This window comes from Lagopus leucura, unplaced genomic scaffold (assembly GCF_019238085.1).
Source record: "Lagopus leucura isolate 7727_CA_CO unplaced genomic scaffold, USGS_WTPT01 Super-Scaffold_100001, whole genome shotgun sequence".
NCBI lineage: Eukaryota > Metazoa > Chordata > Aves > Galliformes > Phasianidae > Lagopus > Lagopus leucura.
Window position 1 is genome coordinate 5,031,844 of NW_024962262.1, and position 25,464 is coordinate 5,057,307.

The 25,464-nt window shown below is 35.8% G+C and overlaps 1 protein-coding gene across 6 annotated transcripts in view; it reads left to right on the forward strand.

Annotated features, from left to right (window-relative positions):
• Positions 1–25,464, forward strand: part of PAN3 (poly(A) specific ribonuclease subunit PAN3) — a 76,570-nt gene that overhangs the window by 33,258 nt on the left and 17,848 nt on the right. For 5 of the 6 annotated variants that reach the window (XR_006178094.1, XM_042867044.1, XM_042867047.1 and 2 more), the window contains 8 exons: positions 1,675–1,836; positions 9,984–10,134; positions 15,486–15,733; positions 16,308–16,412; positions 16,933–16,990; positions 18,116–18,277; positions 18,572–18,688; positions 18,787–18,888. Coding sequence is in view for 5 of the 6 variants with exons in the window: in XM_042867044.1 (XP_042722978.1) it covers positions 1,675–1,836; positions 9,984–10,134; positions 15,486–15,733; positions 16,308–16,412; positions 16,933–16,990; positions 18,116–18,277; positions 18,572–18,688; positions 18,787–18,888 (1,105 nt within the window). In the remaining variant the exon portion in view is untranslated. The remainder of the gene's footprint in view (positions 1–1,674; positions 1,837–9,983; positions 10,135–15,485; positions 15,734–16,307; positions 16,413–16,932; positions 16,991–18,115; positions 18,278–18,571; positions 18,689–18,786; positions 18,889–25,464) is intronic. The other variant, XM_042867046.1, reaches the window with a different exon arrangement.

Genomic DNA, 25,464 nt, shown 5'->3' on the forward strand with positions numbered 1-25,464 from the left:
TTTTTTAAAAATTAAAAAAAATAATAAAAAAAATAAAAAAGATCTGCATGGCCATCTGGAATGGGGCACGTCTTTTGTGTCATCATCGCTTCTAAAATGCACCACTCATCATTTCACTGAGCTCTTGTCTCCTGTTTGGTCTCCATAAGCATTGAACAAGCATCAGAGAATGTCAGTGTGTGCCATTTTTTCCACATGGAGGAATTCAGTGACACACGTTTGCTTCATATGCTCTTCCATGTTCTATGCTGTTTTGTCAGACTACTCCTCTGCTGCCGTCTGTTGCACGGTAACAAAATGTAATGGAATATTAATGGGAAGGTTTTACTGCCAAGCCAACATCATCAGCCTCTGATGTTGTGGACCAGTGTAATAATGTAAGAGGCATTACTTCCAGAGCAGCCCGTGTTCAATTTGTATGTGAGTGAGGAATCTTTTCCAATTAAAATGTCATCTTGTTTCCTGAAAAACTGTTTTTGAAATGCATTACCAAGGTACTTCTTCCTAAGATTTCTAAGTTGCTAGATGAAGTAGGTACCTGAATAAAGGTAAGTTAAGCTTTCATTAATGAAAAGATGTATCTAGATGGTGATAGTTGCACTTTTATGTCAAAAAGCAGAAGAAAAACAAACCAGCCTCTGCAATTCAGTCTAATTTTTGCTCTAATACATATATTTAGACCAAGATTTTGTTTGTGTATATGTTCTGAAATATTTCTTCTGGTTGTATTTACTATTGAAGAAGGTACACATTGGTTTGAAAGCCTAGAGAAACTTGGAGGACTTATCTACTTCACCTGCTTGAAAGTCTTTAACACATTTTTTTTTTTTTCCCAGTGTGTTTTGAATATAACGTTCATCTCGTGCATTTTAGGTAGTTTCATGTGTAGAGATCATTATAAATCTGATACAAGTTTAACTCCTATTAAGGCTTAACTATCTCCTGCAACTTCATAAGTTATGTTTTGTTTTCTCAAGTTTAAGTCAGTTTCCTGTGCATTTGTTGTGGTAATTTTCATTTGTCAAGCAGAGGTAGTAGCTGAAGTTAGTTCTTTGAATGTGAACTTGAGCATGAACATTTTTATCACTGAGTTCTTGTCAGTAGTTGTACCTGTTTTTGTTGGTGTTTTTTTTGTTGTTGTTGTTGTTGGGTTTTTTTTTTTGTTCTTGAAATCTTCAGGAGACAAGTCACGGCAAATTTAAACTTAAAAAGAAGCATGTAGAAGTCAGTGATAATTTGTTTTTTGTTAAAAAAAAAAAATCTCAAAGGAAGAATTAGAGTTCTGTATTATGATGTGGTTGAAGGTATCTGTTGGAAATACAGATTTTCTTTTTTTTAAACAACTTACTTTACTGAATTTCTGTGTGTATATGTGTGTGTGTGTATATACATATATACACTCATATTTCAGTGGCTGACGCTTGGTGGAAAGACTTGCATATGAATATTTAATCCCTGAAGTAGTGTGGCTTATTCTCATTTTTTAAAATGTTTATTACAACCAAATAGGAAGGATTGAAAGGAAACAGTCTCAGAAAAAATTACAAATTTTACTTGCAAATTGTTTCCTATTCCACCAATCCAGAAATGATATCACAGTGTAACACCTAAAGTAGTGTAGCTTTAGATGAGGGTTGTTAGGAGTGGCCTGGTTTCTCTCCTTCTTTTTCGTAGCCCAGGAAGTATCGACTGGGGATGCTGGATGAGAGGATAGTTCCGGTGGGATCAAAAGCAAGAAAATCAAAGAACCCTATTGGCTGTCTGACTGACAGGTGTAAAACAGGAGTACCCATCAATATGGTTTGGTGGAACAGAGTCACAGAAAACAATTTACAGGTAATTTTTTTTTTTTACTAGTCACTTTTTCTGTATTTTGGATGCTTTATTTTAAATTCTAGAAAATGTTAGAAACAGTTACTCTAAATAATGGTTGGAATAGAATGAAATGTTTTCCAAACAGGCATAGTGACCCCTTTAGGGAGAGTGACTCAGATTCTATTTTATTCTCTTCACCTGCCCCTGTTTTATGTTCTCTGCTTGATTGTTATAATCCATGGAGGAGAAGCAAAAATAACAATTAAATGTATTTTAAAAACAGACAAATGCAACCACTTACTTCCTGGTTCAGGAAGTTTCACTGTGAAAATTAGTGACTTTCGTTAAAATGATTGACAGGATGAAACAAAAATCCTTTAGTGCAGAATGTAACTGTTGTGATCAGAAAGTGTAAATATCTGTGGTTGAAATAGTTTCTCAACTTTTGTGTTGAAAACTCTAGATTGCATTCTTGAGTCTCCTCAAGAGCTGGACTTGAGCGTATCTTATTTGGAAGCAGCAGGTTATCCTTGAGGTGATCATGAAGAATAATTCTTTTCTGGGAAGGATCTGCTCAGTGTCCCTTGAGATGGGGTTTAGATGAAAGTTATTATAGTTGTAACTATAACACTCCTGCTACTACTATTTTGCACTGAAGTGGTGCTTTTGATTTTTTCAGAGATGATTACTCAAGTCTTTGTTTAAGTTTGTTTTCTATTTTTTGTGTTTTTGAGTGATTGAAATAGGTAAATCAGCAACAGACTTGCTGATAACTAGAGTGTGTGGCCTGTGAAACTTCTATCAGTTTGCTAAATCTTTGTCATATTATGGTTGATGTGACGCTCACACTGGAGCCCTGTAATGTCAGTACCAGTTTTGCATTACTTAGTGGTTGGATACTTTTTTTTACTACTGAGATTGGGAATGATTAGCAGTTTGTTGCATGCAAGCTGACACTACTTTGTATGATCACTTGGCCATAAGTCTTGTCTTGTCCCTTTTGCTGCCAGAGAAGCAGCAGAGCCACGGGCAGAAAATGATGAAGCATTGGTAGAAGAGCCAAGTAAGGCTGCAGAGGAATGGTTGAAGCCAGTGAAGCACTTATTTTCTTAAGTGAAAGAAGACTGACAGATTGATTTACCTGTGTTTATCTAAAGAGCTGCCAATCTTAATTAGGAGAGATGCTGAAATAGGTTGAGTTGAGAAATTGTGGACGCTCCATCCCTAAAGGTATTCAAGGCCAGATTGGATGGGGCCCTCGGCAGCCTGAGCTAGTGGGTGGCAATTCTGCCCATAGCATGAGGTTGGATGTAGATGATCTTCAAGATTCCTCCAAGCCAGTCTGTGATTCTGTATGTGTGATTTACCCTGAGAAGACAGAAAGAAAATTTGTTTTCAAACTTCAAGTAGATGTTGAAAGTTACATAAATAACTGTAATGTAAAATCTTACAGGTTTACGGAGCAATTACGTAGTTTACTGTGGAGATTTGACACTTTATATAGTATGTTTGTGCACATCCATTGGAAATAAAAAGAAAGGGATGCTTCAGCTCAAGGAAATAGGGAAGAGATTGCATAGTAATAATGGCGTTTGGCAAGAGTGAATGGAAAAAGGTGTGGAACACAGGCTATAGATGAGATTATGAGCACATGTAAAGCTTTATGTGGATGAATAACTAAATTTTACTTTGACATTATTGTTCTGATCGTTGTAAGTCTTTGTATTCACATGAATGTTTTCTGAGTCACTACAAAATCAAAGCTCAATAACGTTAAAAATTTAAAATGTTACTAGAAAAATAGCAAAAAAAAAAAAAAAAAAAAAAAAAGCTGTGGTTATTGGAGAAATTTGCTTTGTGAAACTACCTTAGGAAAAAATAGGCACCGCAAAAAAACAAAAAAAAAGAAAACAACCCCAAAAAGTAAACTACAATAGTTTCATACTGAGATTTCAGATTGTCCTGAAGTAGAAAAACAGTCACGCAGAATCCACGTCTTGCATTGGTCTCTCCAGTATTTTGAAAAAACAAGCCGTTCAGAGGATTTTGCAGGTGTGAATATAGATTATACCAACTAAATCTAGGCTGATGGTGAGTGCTAAGCAATCATAAGTAGAAAAGTTAAAATGTAGTGAATGCAACTATTTGAGGGCGGTTTTTTTTCTTCATTAAAGATGAGAAAGCAAATTTACATCTCAAAATTGAACGTCTGCTCTTCTAAATGTGTGATTTAAGATGTGGGAAGGCACTATTTCATGGTGCAATGTTAAGTGTTGTTTTTAAAGGTGTGGAGGTGCTTGTCTGAAAATGAGTAGTTTACCAAACAAGGTAGTTCTCAAGGTGTACTATAAAACAGTTTCTCAGGCACGGCTATGAATTTTTAATCCAGATCTGTTTACATTTTTTTTTTTTTTAACTTCAATCACATAAGCATAACACAGTATTTAAAAGTGGAGTTCAGAATGAATGGTGTTCCTGGTTCTGCATTTAAAAATAAATAAATAAGACAAAAGGCAAAACCATTCCTTAGTGGTATATTTTGCCCTGTGTTAGGATACTAAAGCAATGCCACGAGATGGATATTGTATTATCAAAGTAGGTATAAAACAGCAGGAGTGGATTCAACTTTTGTTATACAAATCATTTGTTAAGCACCTTTTTTTTTTTTTTTTTTTTTTGCTTCTTGAATTGAATAAAATTTAATAAATAATTTTAAAAGTATTTTGCATCACAAGCGTAGACTTCTAGAAGTTTATAGTTTTAAAAATACTCTTTAAAAATATTCTATAGTATTTTACTAAAGAAATAACACATTGCGTGTAACAAACACGTTTTGTCTATGCTAAACTCATCAAAATTAGTTGGGCTTTAGTGAAACTGTCTCTAACTTTTGAAGAGCGGAATTGGAATCTAGGTAGTAATGTTGGTGAATTTTTTAGATTTAACTGTGTGGATAATGTGGTGGTGTGTTACAGTATCTGAAACAAGGAAGCATATTGCACAAATTCAATAGTGAGAGGCAAGGAGATTTGTGTTCAAGTCCTTAGTAACCTCCAACATCTGATGGGCTGCTCTGACATTCCAGAATGTGTCCTTTTCTGATGTCACGGGCATCAAGGAATCCTTCTGGAGAGTGGATTGTTGCAATGCTCTCTGCGTAGACTGAAGCTACTTCTATTGCACATCTACCCATTAAAAAAAAAAAAATAAAATAAAAAAAACACTTTTGCATGTTTTAGAATTAAGAAAACATTCTGAGATCTATGCCACATAGTAGGCTGGCAGAGAACTGCCCTGCTCATAGCTTGGGTACAGTTCAGTGGTGGTTTTCTGTAACCATTACAGGATTATGCAATTCTGGATGTCAGAACAGATCAACATGAATTGGGAGGTGAAGGACAACATAAAAAGAGGACAGAAAGGCTTGTTTCCAGTTTCTAGCATGGTAAGTACATTAGCACATTCTTCTGAAATGAAATTTGCCTACATTTTGCTTCAGGTAGCTGGCTTTTATAGTGCAACTAGAAATAACTGAGTCATGTTACAGGCACAGAAATGGGCTGTAGCTCAGCTGGTGGGAACTGAACTGGAAATGAGAGAAAAGGGTAGTCCACTACTTCTGTGGGCTCAGCCTTTAAAATGTCTTGGTCTCAGATCCCTCCTGTTCTACAGGGTGTCTCTTTCCTTCATGGCACTTTGAGGATTAGTTTATGAATGAATGGACTGGAGCCTTAGGAGCTCATCATAGAGGAGCGCAAAGAAAAATTATATGTATTGGAATTGATAGTCAGTGAAACAGAAATTGTTATCGTCGTAGACTACAGAAATCTGTTGATCTGTAAAACTCCAAAACATATACTGAAGTTACAATGCTGCTGTGCTGTTCTGTCAGCATTGGTGAGAATCTTCATTCTTGACCCTTTTCTTTCAGTGTATGCTTTGCTTTCATCTTCAGTCTCCTTTAAGGATTCTTGAATTATTTTCCTTTAGTACCCACAGAAGATCATTGTTTCCATCCCCCCACTAGTGGATTTTTTTTTTTTTTAAGTGCTTCAAACATGAATGAAACAAAATGATTGAAATGAAAATGAATCATTTTTGTGTGTGCCTCTCTGTAGGACATGTGCACCTGAAGCTGGAAGGTGCAGTCTTCCACTTTTTGCATAATGCACAGTGCTGGCTGCTGCTTGTTTTTGTTTTTCTCTTGATTTTTACATCATCTTAATTCATTGCATGTCCTCTGAGTCCTCTGTTCATATTCTTTCATTGAATTACAATATTTAAGTCTTCAGTACCAATTTTGTTTTTCTCAAGTCCTGGTTTTCTCAGAATTAAAATTTTAAGCCTAGTCTAGCATGAAGAAATTTGTTATTATTTCTTCAACTTAATGTAACTAAGTGAAATCTGTCATAAAACTGAGCACGTCGGGAATTTAAGCATAATGCTGAATGATGAAAATTAATTAGGTATAGATTATTTTTGTTCTTATGAAAGCATAAGGATTTTTACTCACTCTCTTCTTGAAGCTCGGTAGTAAGATTCTGTCAGGAAAACTGTAAAAATGTTCGGTATAATTTAAAGCTTGTTCATCCTTTAGACTGATGTTTTCAAGTCTACTGGTGATCGAAATGTAAAACTAACAATAGAATTTAAATTTACTGTCAGAGGGTGATATCCTTCGGGACCAGGAATGTCACTTTGTTGGCCATTAAGAATGCTACTTCCTGGCTTTTGCATGTTTGTGTGTTCATTGGTACAAAATGTCGTCTGCTGTGTTTGAGAAGTATTGAAAAGATTGAACAGTTAACTTGGTTATATTCCATCCTCTAAATGCTATAGATGTATTTGGGATATGTTTTATTCTGTTGGAAGCAAGGCACAGCAAAATGTGGTTTAGTTCACATGAAAACTTGTACGCTTTTAGAAGCGTTCTTTAAGAGCTGCAACACAAACAAATATGACATGCATCAAAACATGGCCTAGGACATAAGCTTCAAAATTTGATAAAGCATTACTATTTTTGATCACAAATTATTAAAATTTTATTGTACTGCTTGGATTATTTTGTTTTGGATGGTGGCTCTGAAACTCGAGAGTTTTTTTCTGTACTTAGAAAACAGTTTGTATGTGGGAAATTTTTACATTTTCTACAGTAAATATTTAAACAATTTATTGAATAATGGAAAAAGTTTTGGGTTACAACTTCATGTTTGTAACTTAGCAGGAAGGCAAATAGGCTTTTGTACTGAAGAGTCTAGCTGTACAGATCAGAGCTATTTTCAGTGAGAACGTTTATGTAAGTAGTTTTGTAGAAATAAGTCAATCTCATCTGGCAGTGTTTCTGATGCTGACCTGTGACACTAAATAATGCAACACAAACTGAATTTCCATCAGATTTCTGAACCACAGCTGCTGAAATTCTGCAGCATAATGCAGCCTGCACTGGTAGATGCCTAAATTTCATTCTTCAATATGAATACGCAAAGACATTCCAACAGGGTGAACAAGGCAGCTGTTCCTATCAACTCTGCCCTCGTGAGCCCAGCCTGCAGTAGTGTGTCTAGGCCTGGGTTCCCTAGCATAGGAAGGATGCCGAGCTGTTGGAGTGTGCCCTGAGGAGGGCTATGAAGATGGACACCTCTCTTATGAACAAAGGCTTAAGTAACTGGGCTTGTTCAGCTTGGAGAAGGCTCTGGGGAGATCTCATTACTCCCTTTCAGTACTTAAAGGGAGCTTGTGAAAAAGATAGACTTTTTACATGGCCTGATAATGACAGGACAAGGGGGAATGGCTTTAAACTAAAAGATGGAAGATTAGGTTAGTTGTTAGGAGAAAATTTTTCCCTCAGAGAGTGATGAGGCACTGGCACAGGCTGTCCAGAGAAGCTGTGGATGTCCCATTCATGGAAGTGTTCAAGGCTGGGTTGAATGGGACCCTAGGCAGCCTGAGCTGGTGGGTGGCAGCCAGCCCACAGCAGGGGGTTGGGGCTGGGTGGTTTTAAGGTCCCTTCTAAGCCAAATCTTTCTATGACCTGCCACTTAAAGTATGGTTCTCAGGTCCTTCCACTGTAAAATGATGAAGAATATGTAGGTGACTGTTCTACAGAACAAAACTACAAGTGTGTATGAGCACTTACTGAATGCATTTAGAATTAAGAAGTTCTGTTCTATAGGCATCAATTGAATTGATTTAGTGAAAGTAGTGAGAGTGTAGCCAGAGTTGGTATGCTTGTGATCTTGGAAACTCTCTCAGTTGCTCTATTAAAGGCTGAGAGTGTCTTCAGAGGGTCTCCTTCTTTCTCCACTTGCATTTTCTGAATTGTTGACCATCTTCTGCCTCTGTTTTCTAGTTTAACAGCAAAAATCTTAGGTTTCATGTAACTGTTTGAATTATCATGTTTTTGATAAGATACTGCAAATTCTGTCCTTTGCTGTTGCAGTTGCTTTGTTTGAGTTTTCAGTATATCACTATGTGGACAAATTATGCTCAACTCTCTGCCACTTCTGTCATTTTTCTCCAGTTTCAGTGTAGAATTGGCTGAATTGTTGCACAGCAGATTTTTTTTTTTTTCCCAAGGAATGTAATTCTCTTAATTATCTGAACTTTAAGTACAGGAATAAGTCCAGAATATTAGCTTTTGATTTTAAACATATTAGTTGCTTGGTTACAGTTCTAGGCTGTACAAATCAATGTGCCTTCTTTTTCTGTGGCTTCATTTGTCTGTACCCTTGCAAGCTTTTCTTAAGTCTTTTTTTTTTTTTTTTTTTTAAAGGCTTCTATGAGCTTTTTGTCTGTGTAAGTCCTGAGTGTTTTAATTCACTAGTCTGCATAATTGGTTATGGCTATTCTTTAGTATTCAGACAAGCACGCATTTAGAATGACCATTGTGTAACATAATGTGGTGGGCCAAAGGTTGTGCGGCCCAAGGCGAAACATTCTTACCTGGGCATCCTCTTCAGTTTTACAGCTTTTAGAATTCTCTTACTTTTCCAGTTATTTGAAATACATTGGTATTACATTTGACTGTCCTTTTGAAATGAAGATGTTAAAAAAAAAAACACAAAAAAGTATTTTCAAATATTTTCCTGCACTATCTAAATTAGTGTTTCATAATCCCTCTTTTCTAATTTGGCACTAACTTAAGTTCTGACTTAAGTTGGTGAAAATAGAATTTAACCTTTGAGTTTTTTTAGTTATTTTAAATCTGCTTAAAACCATGATGATCCAGTACCATTTGCTTTAGAAAACCACTATGGATTATTTTAGCAACATCTTCTGTCTACCTAAAATGATTACTGTCTTCTACTTTACCTTGTTTTGTTATGGCAGTTTTGAGAAGAATGCTTAAAGTGACCTTGTAAACTGAACTTTGACGTTTAATAATTACAAAGTAATTTTCATGTAATATTTTCTTTCTTGTCTTCTATTTTCTTCCACTAAAGTCTAGTGTAACTTGCTGTTCAATACTAAGCTTTTTGCCTTTTCAGCCGTAGTTTGGATTTTTTTCCCCTGAAGTCCTCTTGCCTCCTCTCCCTGCCCAACTCCTTCCCTCCCCCCCCCCCCCCACCAAAAAAAAAATAAAATCACGCTCGGAGTTTAAGAGATATTCAAAGTTGGTTCTGTTTTTTTATGTCCAATAAATAATGAATGTTTGACAGTTACTTTTTTGCCATTTGTTTCTGCTGTACCAAATTTAAACTCATTATTAAAGGTGTTAAATAAGTAAAATATGTCATTAAAACAGAGGTTTTCATAGAATAGGAACATGGTGGGTTCTTCTAGTGCTTTAAGTTGGAATTGCTACTTATTTTTCAATGGATTTTCTAAAGTCACTTAAGGACGGTCTGCAGTAGTGTGAGGCCTTCTCACTGTCCAATCAATTCTCCAACTTTATTGTATAATGCTATTGGAAAGCCTTTTTGCAAAGTGTTTGTGTTAAATCATACGGAAATCTTGCTAATTCTACTTCGCATGTAATATAGAAAAACGTTCATAACCATTCATGCAGACCAGCTTCCTGTGTCTGCAGTTTTTGTCAGCAAGTTGTACATAGTCTGAATATCCTCTGCATTCAGTAGGCCTGCCTAGAAAGTGTTTTCTACCAAGTAGGCATTGTCTATCTCTTCATGTTTAAAATAAACATTTAATTCACATTTGTTTTCATACAGACACCAAACCCCACTGCAAATGAATTTATTCCTAAAGGAGGATCAACCTCCAGGCTGAGTAGCATATCCCAGTCAAGTATGTCTGCCTTCTCTCAAGCCTTGTTCTCTCATCCCTCCATGGGAAGTCCTGCTACTGCTGGGCTAGCACCAGGTAAGTTGAGAGTAACGATTTACAGTACAGTTGCTTCTTTTAAGTATGCTGAAAATAATTTTGTCAAACTTATAATCAGATTTATAGTGAATAAGTCTGGCTACCTTCTACTTTTGCTCTTCATTTTGAGCAAGTCTTTGGGCACATAAAAGTGAAAGGAACATCAGATTAATCTAGTAGAATGAAACTGAAGAAGCTGACAGGACAAGGGGAAATATTTCAAACTAAAGGAGGGGAGATACAGACTGAATATAAGGAAGAAGTTTTCTACAATGAGGGTGGTGAGGCACTGGCACAGGTCGCCCGGAATGCTGGTGGATGCCCTGTCTCTAGAGACGTTCAGTGAGGCTGAACAGTGAACAGAGTTCTGAGCAACCTGGTGGAGCTCCCTGTTCATTGCAGGGGAGTTGGAGTAGATGACCTTTAAGGGTCCTGACTCAAATGATTCTATGATTTTGTGAAAATCAAACTGCAGACTCTGAAATTCATTCAGGCACAGCAGCACTGAGATTACCTCAGACTAATTTACTCTTCTTTTTTGGGGGAAAAGAGGTGTTGAATTATAACACAATCTACTCTATGCTGTCCATGATAGAGCAATACCTGGCATAGCTTTAAACTACCTCTGGTCTAGAGACATGCTGCAGAGAGTATGCACACTGATTACCATGCATTGGTCTGCCCTACTGATTTATTTCTAGAGGATGTAAACTAAACAATTATTTTCAGTATTACTGATATACATGTGGGCTTAAGTTTTGCTCAATAACAAAAGTAGAATATTAGCTTATACCAAAATCATTTGCCTTGCAAAGTATCCATTAACTCTTACTTGTGTCTACCATATTATGTCATTTCGCTTTCAATATCAACTTCTAAATGTTCTGTGCACAGAATTTTGACAATTTTTTTAAGTTCAAATTGTTCATGGATCCGTTAACTGCTTAAGATCAGAAATTCCTAATATTTACTCTGTAGAAAAATGAAATAGTCACAAGATGCGAAGATGAGCAGAGCTGGATGTTACGTATCTCAGATTCTCTAACAAATTTCTTTATGTTCTTAAACCTGTGGCAAAGAGCAAGAAGCATTAGGTAACCGCCAAAATTAAAAGGGCAAATACTGTAACTATTTCTTTTTTAAAAAACTAGTACTGACAATTGCCCTCCATTCAATGGACCTTCAGGCTTTCCCGATAATAGGGAATAAAAATCAGTGTCAGTATCACGTAAGTCAGCATTTAAATAGTGCAGTGGTACAACAATTGAAACAGACTAGGAAGGTGATTGATGCTTCTGCTGAACAAATGAAATATGATGCAGTACTGTGTCTGATTTCATCCTGTATTGTGCTGTGCAGTCTTATTGGAAAACTGTTGTGTTTATATGCCTCTCAGCCTTATCACCTGGATTGAAAAGTATATAAAGGATTTAATAGAATACAGTAAAATGGTCCACTTTTGGAAAGTGTCCAGTGGGATCTCAGAGGGATCCTTCACAGTCCAATTTCTTTACTATCTGTAAGTAATACTTGAAAGGATAAGTAATGCTGTTGATGAAATAAGTTCTTACAACAGTTTGAGGTCCTTGAAATGCACATGCCAAAGCGGAAAATGATCTAGGCTCAAATACTAATGTTTGTTCAGGAGAAGAGGGATGGGGGAATCCTTGTAAAAGCTAACTTCAGGCAAGATTGGCTTGTTTTCTTGTTATTTCTGTGTAGTTGCCAAGAATATGAGCTTAAAGCAGGGGTCTGACTCGGGTGCTTTGAATTTTTGTAGAAGCTTCTTTCTCTGTGCTGAGTGCAGAATGTTCTGAACTTAAATATGCAGTGTAAATAATACCCACAGATATTTGTTTTTATTTAAGATGTTTAGCTCTCAATAGTATATACCTCCAGAAAAACAAAAACCACAAAACCCCAAATTTTTGCTACTTTAAGGTGACTTAGGAGGTGATCTTTCTAAAGGACTAAGTTCTTAAATAAGAAAATGGTATTTATGCATGGGGAAATATCACCATCTATGTCATAGTAGATAACAAAAGAAAGAATTAAAGATGTTTGAAAATTACCATTAAAGTGCGTGTTATTGGTTTAGTTTGATTTTGCCTACCAGTGTAAAGACTTTGCAAGAGTTCTTCTTTGAATAAAGAGTAGTCTCCTTCCAGTTAAATGGTGTCTATTCTCTCGTGGAATATAACTTTCATGAAACATGCAAGACTCCAGCTTTTGCATGAATTTCTTCCTGTATTTTGTAAGGAATTAATATTTTTTCTTAAAAAAGGAAATGTAATAGGAATAACTTTTTTAGAAGAGCCATAGTTTAATTTATCTATTACAAAGTGGAGAGCAATTATTTGATTTCCCTCTTGAGGATGGAAAAATTCTAAATTATCTCTTCTATCTGATTTCTGATACCTCCCTGCAGGTAGGTGTAAAACAAAAACATTTTTGGCACCTAGTATTTTATAGGTAACTCTTCACAAAACTCATTGTTCCTGGAAAATATTTTTTTCTGCCTGTCTTGTTAAGTGGAAAAAATGCAGAAATACTGTAGGAAGTGACAAGCAGAAGCTAACCTATTATATCCACACTGACACATCCATTGGGACTCAGCACATAAGAAGGCTACCCCTACTGCTACATGTGTATCTTCATATTTCTTAGATAAGTGCTTTCAAGTATAATCTCAGCAATCAGTCTTCATCTCAGTCTCCAGCTTTTAGCAGAATACTAAAACATGGTGAAATAAAGTGTCCCTGCGATAACTGTCTTCCACACCTTTCCTGAAGTTCCTTCTTTCTTCAGTCTCAATGAAAATTCAAAAATAAAAAACGTTGCAAGAAGAGAAAATGCAACAATAGAGAAGGCTAGCTTAATTCTTCTGTGCAAGTAATCCTTCTCTATGTCAACAGTCAAACAGCAGGGTTACAGGTACATGTAGGTAACCTGTGCTATCACAGTCAATCTGGCAAAAAGTTGGAAAGCCTACACTTCCATGTTGGTGTGATACCATGATGTCAATTTTTAAAGTTTGAAGCAAGAGGAGCTCTTTTTCCTAGCAGCTTGCCTTTCAAGGTACTATTTACTCTCTTTTTAAGATTCGCTAACAGAAGGAATTGAGGGCCATCTAGTAGTATATTAGACTTGGGAAGAGCAATTTGACATGTCTCTTTTAATCTTTGACCTAGTAATCCTATTGGCATTTGAATTTTGATGTAGGGAACTTTAAAGTCATACAGAAAGCTTAAAAATGTTGCTTTTTTGGTCAGGGTCTTTGGTGTAGTTATAGAAAATACAATTTTAATTAGAAACATAATTGTAATTAGATTAAATCCTCTTTTTTTTTTTTCTTACATACTCATGTGATTATATACTTAGATAAAAATGGTCTATTGAAGACAGCTGATCTAATTCCATTGAGGTGTTCTCCACACTGACCACAATTTTACCACTGTACTGTCAGTACTGTCTTTATCCTTCAGCGTGAGTCAGTAGGAATACGTGTTTACCTTTTAATGCAGCCATTTTCATTTTCTTTCCTGCAGTAATTTCCACCTGCTGCCTTCCCTGGGTGTTTAGACTGTACTCTGCTATCTCATCCTGTTTTGTTTTGGTTAAATATTAATATAAGTAAGGTTTTAACTGGTTGAAATCCTCATGAAGCTGATGAGATCTGCTTGAGTTTGTTCACCTTAATTATTATTTCCATAAATATTTAGCTGTGCATCAGCTGCACTATAAGATTTTTTGCGTGTGTGTGACTTAAAAGGGTTTTAACTGTTAATACTTACGTACTCAGACGGCAGAATTTTATGCAGATCTCTCAAAGGTATCTATCATCTTGGGTATTTGCTGCCTCTGCCTGCTGAAACCTGCCACAGTAGTAAATAGCAGCAAATTTCTTGTAACTCATGCAGTGGTGTTCTAGTAGCATGAAAATGAAATTTAATCAAATTTGTTTCATATCTTGAGCTGATTATATGCGTTGGCAAATGAATAGCCTGTATGTTCTGTCTGCCAGATGACTTTCGTTAAACTTTCAAGTTCCTTCTGAAAAGACAGATGAGATCAGAAGAGCATTTAAAAGGATTCGTATAACTGATCTTTCACTCCTTTCACTCCATTAACGCTCAAAGACATGAAGGGTTTATATTTGTAACTATGCTTCAGCAGGAATTCATTTTAGGAAACTAAGTTTGAGTTGAAAAAATGTTTGAAATTGTATCTATAAGAAGTGCGTATAATAGTTGCTCAAGAAAAAAATCTTTCAGCAGAAGTTTGAAAGGTGTGACTAATACACATACGACTCAAAGCAGCAAATGTACAGTCCAGTCTGAACGGAGCAACAGAAAATTTCAGAAGTGCTCCCCTTTGTATTAGTTGAAACACCATGATAACGGGTATCTTGTGCTAGTAATGTTACAAGTTTTCTAAAGGCTGGTCTCTTCAGCAGATCATAAGCTATTATAAATAGGTTACCTGAGAATTTTTTTTATAGTATAACCCTTGAAAGAAACAACCAAACAAATTTTTGTTGACTAAAAAGTACGTACATAGTGCAGGTTGCCCTTTTTTTTCCCCTCACTGACACACTGTGTTTAGAGTCTAAACTGAAGCTTCAGTTTAGTTGCCTGCCTTTCACTAAATTTACTGTAAACAGCAATCAAGAGAATAATTTTGAGCAAATTTTCAAATGCCTGTATGAATACCTTGCAGACCTCATTCTGAAAAGTTACCTGTCCCTACATATCAAACAGTTCTTGAAAAGACTGGATTTTTATTTGATTATGATAGGAAAATAGGTTTCTCTGAAATGATTAGTAGTAGTTTATTTCTTATTGCTTATTTGTGTTCTGTAATCATCAGAGAGCTCTCATAATAGTCTTTCCTGATTCTACTTCAAGTAGCAGGAACACATAATTGGGTTAAATGAGTTATAGCTTGGCAAGCTTCACTGACTGTTCCTCTGACTTATGTAAACATTCACTCACCCTAAAGTTAATAATATTTTCCCATGTAGTTTAGTAAACTTCCTTCTTCTAGACAAAGCATGAATTCAGTTCATCTCTCCTCTTTCTACCTATATTTTTCCAGCTCTTAATATGATGGTTGTAAGTTCTCAAGCCTTTTCTCTCTGACCTGAAAGACTTCTCAAGGAAATGTCTATTCCAGTCTTGGTGTTAATGTTTTTACCTTTAACTCTTCATAAAGGTGTACTTAAGCCTCTCATCTGCTTGGAATATTATTCACTTCTGAAGTGTGTGTAGTAAAGGATTTTTTCAAATTAAAGGAAAAAAGAAAGCAACAACGGAGATTTGATTGAGAATATGTTCTTCTTTTCCTCTAAGGAATGTCACTGTCAGCGGGATCTTCTCCTCTTCATTCTCCCAAAATAACTCCTCATACATCTCCTGCTCCTCGACGAAGAAGTCATACTCCTAACCCAGCAAACTATATGGTGCCTACTAGTGCCTCTGCTTCTGTTGCTAACGCTGTCTCTCAGCCTCCATCTACTGGCCAGGTGATCCAGAAGGAAACAGTGGGTGGAACAACATACTTCTATACTGATACAACTCCAGCACCTCTCACAGGAATGGTATGTTTGGTTTTAGCGCAAAAGTACGTGCAATTTACAAAGACAGAATTGATTAATGCTATACTAGATATTTGTAATATTCTGAAACACTTCTTCTGTGTGCAGATTTGGCCTTTTCAATGTTGGGATAGATTTCAGTGAGTGGTCTTATAAAAACAAAAGACTAAAGATTTTTTTGTTTTCCATTTGCCTATTTACCTACTTTTTATTGGTATTTTTTTTAATACAAAATTAGAGAACATTTTATGGATGTCTCAGTAAATACATACATAGAAAACATCAATGATTATTTCAAATTGCTTTTATGTTTGATAGGTTAAAGAAATTTTGCATTAATAGTGAAGGGCAAAACACAGTAATAGAAATGTGAAGTATGTACTTACCAATGATTTCAAAGGCACATGAGTATTATCACGTAAGGAAATTGTAATGCACCTGACAGTGTATTGTAACATATTCTATGCCTGAAGACTTTAAAGTTCAGTAGCTTAAACTAATAAGATGACAAAACTCTATTTTCCTTATGCTTAAGGATTTTAATATATACTGCTTAGTATTTTTTTTTTGCTTTAAGGTATTTCCAAACTACCACATTTACCATCCAGCTGCACCTCATGTTGCTTATATGCAGCCAAAAGCAAATGCACCTTCCTTCTTCATGGCAGATGAGCTCAGACAGGTAAGATCAAAGAGAATTTAAAGTGAAACACATGTTTTGAAGAAATGTAGCAAATTGGCAGTAGCAGAAAACAAATCATGACTAAAGAGCTGTGCAATCAGTTTTTCCTATGGAGAATTTTAGATACTTAGTCCTGTGGTGGATAGAGTACAAAAGAGGATTGTGGTGTGGGTTTCAGCATATGTTATTGCAGTCTAATCTACGTGCCATGATTGCCTGTTTGAGTACATATTCTTACTTGAGTATTACATATTAGTATGCATGAGTTTATATGTAGTGTTCTTCTAAGCTGTAATCCTATCCAGTTTTAAAGCCTTTAACTGAAAGGATGTTAGTTAATGAGCCCTTCTTTTAGGGCTTGGCTTGTGACTACTATTCACTTCAGCCTTAATGTAGTCGATACCTCTGTCAATGCTAGTTGTGGCTAATGTCTTTTGCAGCTCCTGCATTGAAGAGTTTAACTTATAAGTCATTAACTTTTCAAGCTAGTGTTCAAAACTTGACCTAATTTGTTCTTCAGGAACTGATCAATAGACACCTAATAACGATGGCCCAGGTTGATCAGGCTGATATTCCTGGTAAGTATTTTTTATAATTTAAATTGTGATCATGCTGTTCTGTAGTCTTGCGTATAGAACAATGGTTACCAGGGGCTTGAACAAACCAGCAACAAAAAAAATCCATAACCCTCCTGTTTTTAATTTTTTTTTTAATGAAATCTGTGTTGTGGATAACCAAAACCAAAGTATTTTGGATATAATAAATTTATTTCTTGTTTCTGTTCACTTTTCTATTAATTCTATTCGTTTTCAAACACTGTCAAGATTGGGAATACTTGAAATAGTGAGAAAGGAAAGATCATTAAGGCAGTAGAGCCTTGTGCAAAATAGTATTGCATCATTTTCTATGTGAATCCTCTTAAAGGAATACCTTATAAGTGTTTTCAAATGCTATATTAACAAACTTGATTGTTTCAATATGAGTTGGCTGGTATATTAGAGAGGTTTTCTACTTGTTGGCAGGTGAGAGAAATATACTATTCATTGTAATTTGATTTTTGAAGAATTTACAGCCAGCTCTGTTTTTAAACAGATTGCTGTGTTCAGTTGCAGCCTTCTTAGTTGTGTGTTTAATGTGAATATGATACAGTCTAAAATGTATTTAAGTTTACTAACCCAGCTGACATACAAGTGTATCTCTTCTTGGGACTGTAATCTCTTAACCTGATTTGTAAATCTGTAATGCCTCTGTTTTCTAAACTAGTATGTTACAACACGAGATTCATGTTTGTTTCGTGTGATGAAATAGGGTTCTTAAAGTGAAATGAAGTCTGTATGGAAATGGGTGCTTATCTGTGAGTCTGTGCAGGAAAGAATACCACAGACACAACAGAGGAATGTTGTTCAGAAGGATGAATTTTTAAGATGAGAAATTAGCAGATAAAATCAACAGGAGAGATGCAACGTTCTACTTGGTGTAACTATTTTTATGAGGATGTTTATTTTAGCTTCCTAGAATCCCTTCCAGGATCCGATGTATCAGTATTAAAGCAGTAGTGAATTTTTATTTAACACGCACATAAAGAAAATGATGCATGGAATTTACATGTTTGTGATTTAGCAGATTTCATTTTCTCTGCTCTTGTAATAATTCCTTCAAAGTATACTTATATCTAATATGTTTCTGTGCATGTACTGATTTAGCAGTTCCAGCAGAAGTGGACAGCTACCACAGTCTCTTTCCTTTAGAACCATTGCCACCACCCAATCGCATACAGAAAACGAGCAACTTTGGGTACATTACGTCGTGCTATAAAGCTGTAAATAGTAAAGATGACCTGCCATATTGCCTTCGGAGGATACATGGTGAGAAAAACTGAGTAGTCTTTTTTTTTTTTTTAAATATTTAAATAAATATTTTTATATTCTACATGTAGAGCTTGAAACAGCTTTGATAGAATTATTCTGTGGGTGTAAAGAGAGCAAGAGGTTCCCACAGACCTGGCACTCCTAAGCATGCCTGGTCTTATTTTAGTGCTTGATTACTTTTCAGTATTTTTAGAAGACATAATAGTAGAAAAAAAAATCCCAAAACAATAACAAAACCAACAAAAATAACATTCCCCAAAAATATTAAAGTATGTTTTTGATCTTTTCCAGGTTTTCGTCTTGTTAACACGAAGTGCATGGTATTGGTTGACATGTGGAAAAAAATTCAGCACTCAAATATAGTAACCTTACGTGAAGTGTTTACCACTAAAGCATTTGGAGAACATTGTGAGTTTATATCTTTTTTTTTTCCTCCCAATTAATGTGTTGTGACTTTTTAAAAATATGCTGGAGTTAGTAATTGTCACATGTCTCTATTTTTTAAGCTCTTGTTTTTGCATATGATTTTCATGCTGGAGGAGAGACTATGATGAGCAGACACTTCAATGACCCCAGTGCTGATGCCTATTTCACAAAAAGAAAATGGGGTAAGGAGAACACGCTTTCATAATATACTTCTGTAAACTGTTTCCAATACTTGATCAATTAAAAAGTTAATCAGAAGAATTTGTTCGTCTTAATTTTTTTAGCTAATCAATTTCATCATCCCATAAACTGGTTGGAACAGAACTTTCTTCCTTTTCTGAATGAAATTACTGAATATGGGGTTGGGGTTTTTTTGCTTTGATTTTTGAAATAACTTCTTACTTGAGGTAAATCTTTTGGTTTGTGAGTGGATTAAAGTTCTTTTGCCTACAGGAATCTTACACGGGGGGATTCAGAGCCAAGAGCTGTGGGGGTTCTAATTGCAGAGCTGTCACAGGTGACATCTGATGCTTATTGGAGATATTTCATACAAGGCATCTGCTTTGTCAATGTGATGCTTGTTGTTCAGATTCTCTGCACTTACAGAATGGTGTGTTGTGTGTTTTTTTTGTTTGTTTTGTTTTCCCTGGAAATTATTATGAGGACTAATTAGGCAGTACTTTGTATATATTTTTTAAAAAATGTTAAGTATTAGTTGAAGACAAGAAATGTATAAGAAAAAAATTCTAATGTACTATTTTTAACAAATTCCGTATCATAGGTCTGATTTTTTTATTTTTTTATTTTTTCAGATTTATGCTCTGAGAATTAAGGGTCCATCATTAGTAAAATCTATCACAGCATATTAAGTTGTCCGGTAGAACTCATATCTGTGTGGTTAAACTCTTTCCCTCCAAAACAGTGTACTGTCTCTTCATGCCTTTTAGAACCAGTTCTTGGCCCATATGGTCCTGAAGACCACATTCAGGAGCACTGCAGGCCAAAACTGAGCATGAACCAGTATATTTTATATCATACTGAGAAAGAAGCACACTAGCAACTGAATGGTATCACAGAATGACTTCGTGTAGGAAAGTACCCTAGGAGCTCACCTGTCCCAGCTTCCCACTCAATACAGGACCAACCTTGAAAGTGAACAGAGGACAGTAATAAAGCCTGTGACCTGGGCTGATTTATTTTTTTGATGTAGGTACTGCCTAAATGCCTTTAGGTGACCAGTGGTTAAAGGTAAACACAAATGGAAGTTACTTCTTTCTTGTGCCTTTTGAAATTAGGGCCTTGTGAATTCAGACTCTTAAAGGCTGACAGTGACTACCTGGTAGATCAGAATGTAATAGATTGTTACTGCGTGAATAAGTTCAGAGCCTTGTAGGTTCCTTTAACACTGAATAGTTCATTCTACTCAGCTCTACTGAACTGACTGGTATAAATAAGGTTGGAACTTGAGTTTCACCACTGGTTTTGGTGATAATACCTCACAATAGAAGAACCCCTAGACTGACTTGTCGTGTCTTATGGGAAGTTGAAGATCATAATTACAAATTCAGTGAACTTGGTGTGAAACTCACTTCGTATGGCAAACGTGGAAGATCTGCTGCTAGGTTAATCGTGATTTTTTTTGTGCAGGACTAGTCTTCTGAGTATCTCCCACCTGTGGTTTTTGAATTTCCATGTAAATCAATCTTTTGTGTGTTTTTACACCTCTCTATTATGTACAGAAGTTTGATGTCTGTTCTAGATAAATTAATAGAAGACATAATAAATATTTCTGGGACATGTCCATTTGTCACACTGGGAAAGAATAAGTTTTGTTCTTTTCTTTTTAAGCAGTCATGCCTCGTTAATTTATTGAAACTCTTTGAAGGGAAGATCCAGTAAATACAATTTTTAGTGACATCCATAAGACTCTTTAAAGCAAACAACAACAACGAAACAGCCCTAAGTGTTGGTCAGATCAGACAAGTTCTCAGTAAGGTTAATAAACTGATTGAAAGATAAGAAACAGTAAAGAGTGTACAGTCAATTTTCACAGTGAAGGGAGATCACTCATGGAGTCTCACAGGGATGTGCTGGCAATTATATGTCTTAACGCATTCACTTATCTGTACTGAAGTTAAACAATGCTCTGTCAGAGTTTGCTGATAATACTCAGGGATAAGCCTGTGTATGAGGAGCAGTAAAGTAAAATAGTGCTTTTCATGCTTTTAAAGATGGAGGGAAATGGGATGGTTTTAATAATAAGTGAAATATGGTAGGTAGCTGTAAATCATCAGTGAAAATAAATAAGTGGTAATTGTTTCTTTCAATGTGAAAAACTAGGGACAAGCAAAAGAAACTAGCCAGACAGCAAGTTCAAAACCAGCTAAAGATAATTAAGTTGTGGAAATTTGTCACAAGATCTTGTGGATACTTGCCTGGGTTAAAAGGAAAGGTGTGCTTACTCACAAAAGAGAAATGCTTGGAAGTCTGTTAGCCACAAAGACAACAAATAGCTCAGGAGGTCTCTCAGCACCGAATCACTGGAGGACAGCAGAATATTCTGTTGTTTGTGATCTTAGGTATTCATTGAGATACTTTTCTGATTTTAGTGTAAATGTTATTGAAACAGGCTAGAGGGCTACCTAGATCTTTTATTTGACCCAATACAGCCTTTTTACTTTGGCAGGGATGGGTTTTGGAGCTGAAAGAAAGACATTAGCTTCTGTTTAGCTGCAACAAATTATTTAATTAAAGTGAATGATTGTATCAGATCTTAGTGCTATTTAAGCAGGGAAGTTCTCTCCTGATTGTGACTCTTCTGGTCTCTTATAGATTATATTGATTAGAAGGAAAAAATAAGTAACCTGCTGTTGACTGGTTTTAACAAACCTTTCTGCAAATCTTTACTCTGACCTTTCTTTTTTGGTAACTGGTGCTTTCAAATCTCTGTTGAAGGAGCAGTTTAGAAGAAGAGAAAAAAAAAAAAGATTGCAAACCTATAACTTGATTTCTTGAAAATTCCTGCCCTCATGGATCCTTTCTCCACCCCCTCAGGAGTTTGTTGGCCGTCTGCCTGCCTAGAGGAGGCTTCCAAGAGAAGCAGGGGAATGGGTGCAAGTTGGGTACTCTGCAACACGAGGCCCAGATTAGTGCAATTGCTTTTAAAGTTTTAGGAGGCACGACACTGTCAACCTGATCAGTGAACTCAGTTTGATTTCAGATATGCAGCCTTATTTATATTGAATGCTCAAGTTGGCAGCACTAGATTTTGACAGTTAAAAGCTGAGGATTATGGTTTATGTAGCTGTCGCTTCTGATGTCTATGTGGTCAGCTGCAATGAAATTTATGTTTTTCTTTTGCCATGTTATTTGCAGACATTATGACTTTGTAGATATGGTAGTGGGGGGGGAAAAATCAGCAGTTTACAATTATTTATATTCTAAGCACTTGCAAAGCATATGTCTTTGTTGCTTCTGAATTCTACAGAAGTTATTCCTTGTATTGTTCCTTATGCAGTGAAATATTCTTTCTTGAAGTGGTACAATGTGATAATCTGTCTGATGTTGTTCTGTCAGTTAAATATTCACAAGTTCTAAAATTAAAATCTGCCTTTCACTTACCTTGGAATATATTTATTGAAATTATCACTATTTGTTGGATTCTCATTCCTTGTATTTCCTCAATACTTCCATTTTGATGAAGAGTCTGAACATAACATTCTATTAAAATAGTTTTTTAATGTTTGTATGGTTTTTTTCACTCTTCTGATACTATTCAGTTTCAGATTATGGTATATGTTAGGGTATTTATCTCTGCAGACATGATTTTTTAAATTAGTGAATTAGCCCAAAAGTACTGAAAACCTTTCCTCTTAACTTCCCAATGCTTTACTTAAATGGTAAACGACATTCTCAATGTACATGTTTCCAAACTGCCTGCTAGAAAATCCTGGCAAATAACAGTAACTCCATGCTGCTATCAGTTATTTTTTTTTTTTCTTGTCCTGATGAATTTTTGGGAGGGTTAATGTCAGAGATGAGCATGCCTCTCGTATTTCCTTTGATCTGTATATTGAAAATACTCTCAGGAATTAAACATGATGTACAAGCACTTAATGGTAGCTCTCAGCCCCACAGATTCTGTTTCATAGTAAATTAATATTTCTAGTAAATGTAGACAAGCTTCCTGGACATTGATTTCCTTTGGACACATTGGTAATAGTAGTATTTAATCCAGAAAAGTGGACATTGTTGTTGACTTCATAGTTTTTGCATTCCTCAGTCACTGAGTATGTTTTTCAGAAGAAATCTGTTCAATTTTTAAATGAATGAAGTTATGCACCCGGACTGTGATGAGCAGGAGAAATTTATAAATATTTAAAGTCAGCACAATGATTCTTTGTCTATGAATGTTATGAAGTCAAAGATGATTAAATATTTTAATTTTCTATTGAGAGCTTGAAGCAACTCTGAAATCTAGAAGCAATACCAGATCATAAATACTGCAGCTTTTCATTCCCTTCTCAGGAGTAACTCTGGCTTCGTCTTTGTATGGGAGAACTGAACTTAGTTGGAGGCTATTGGGGAAGAAAAAGAGAAGGGAAGAAAAAAGACACAGCAGTGCAAAGAGTGCAGTTCTTTCTCATCTGAGAACATCATAGCACAGAACTAAAAAGTAAAAAAGACAACAAGAAAATCCCTATTGAGTTCATTTTAATGTAGCAAGAAAAATAATGGACTACTCATGTTTCTGGAGTGGAAGTTCTTACATTTTTAATCTTCTACATTATTATTTATGTACTGTGTCTCAGATGAAAGCACTAATAGGAGCGAGTCCATCCTGCACCAGACGAAGAACATATTATGAAACTCTGCATGGACACCCGTGCTGGGAATTTATTTCAAGTCAAATGTGAACTTCTAAAATATTGCTTCCTAGACTAATGTAACTTTGATCATTAACTTTTTCAAAAAATTCTTTTTGATTTTCAACATGCTAAGCACTCTTTGGAAAGCTTTCAGCTGTGTGTTTCACCTGCATAGTGAGCTTTTAAGTCTTCTTTCCTTGGATCATTGCTCATTGGCCATCTGCAGCAGGCCTGGTAGGCCTTCAGGGAATGTGTTTCGTAACCAGCATCACAGCACACTGAACTGCTTTTAACTTCAGATGTTTTGGACAAATAGATATGTGAGAGGGCACTTCACGTATGATTCTTCCAGTGTTCAAGCTTATACCCATAGTGCATGGGAACAAGAGATACAGCCTTAAAGCAGTGGCCTGGATTTGGCTGTAGCCTCAAGCAAATCTTTCCAGTAGTAAACAATATTGCTGCTTGATTTAAATATTATGATAGAGAAGGAGAAGCTGTGATCTCTCAACCATTTTTTTTTTTTTTAATGTCCTCTTGGCTATGATGCCTTTAATTTGGAAATGAAAGGGCAAGTGTTCTAAAGTCACAAGCAGAAAAATAACCCCCAAGTTCTGGCTCTTTTTATCTTTGGAATGTTATAGAGCACTTCTCTTCTGGACATTTATTTTGTACATGTGTAACTGTTGTATGTATGTAACCATCTTACGTAATCCATACGCACTGCTGTTAAATGCATCCCACACTGTGCTACCTAACAAAAACGTACTGTATAACAAGTAATGGCTAAGAGAAGAACCTTGATTAATACAGGAACTTGCATCTCCCCAGTCATTTGATATCATCATCATTTTTCTCATGCTGAAGAACTGAGAAGCATGGTGGTGGGGGTAGAGCTTGTTACATGAGATTCCTGGTATGCTGGCTTGTGGGAAGTGATTTGCATAACAATTCATTAGGAGGCTGGAAAAAAACAAGGAATACCTTAGATTCAACCTTCAGTTGATGTGCCAGGCTTGATGCTATTTAAGGGAGGCAGTGTCTTGGCCTTTATAATCTAAACCAAAGCAACTTAAACTTGCAAAATTAACTAGTTTTTTTTTTTTGTTTTTTTTTGTTTTTTTTTTTTTTTTTTTTTGGTCATCAATTTTTGTCAGGCTGGAGAATGTCCTCAACCTATCAGGCTCACTCCAAATCAGTGTATTTTGAAGTAAAGCTTTCAGTGTTTCATTTTTCAGTGCTTGTGTGTGTATACATGCAGAGGTACACAAATGCTTACTTTGAGCAAGTGCATGGATATGAATGCACTGGATGCTGTGGAAAAAATACAAGAAATGAATGTTTCTCTGGATTTAGTTTCTTCTCCTGTGTGTTGTGCCATGCAAAGAGTAGCTACTGTGTGTTAAAGACATCTTACAGAAAGTAACATTTATCCATGTCTTACTGTTTCCATCGATGGCTCAGTCTTAGTGGGAAACAGTCTGCAGTATTGAATTTGGGTGTTCGCAGATAAGTACTTTTACTTTTGAAAGGACTACAAATTAATTCTGAAATGAAGGGATGTGTTGCTTTTGTGTGGCCCGTAAAACAGGGGTCATAGAGTGATGACTTGTCAGTGAGTTGGGTAATGACAGAACACACATGAAGCTGTGTTTATGCTGTTTAGCTACAAGATCTTCCACTTTGATTTGCTTACATAGTTTGAACGGAGTTGGTCCATTTTCCTCAGTTGTACCAAATAGACCATGTTTGACTTGTGTACCTCCCTACAGTAACGGAGATGAAACAGGATCTGTTGCAGCTATTCTGATATGTATTGTGTTTTTTTTTTTAATACCATTGTTTTTACTTCTCAAATACCTACTTATAGGAATTTTAAATGGTGCTCTT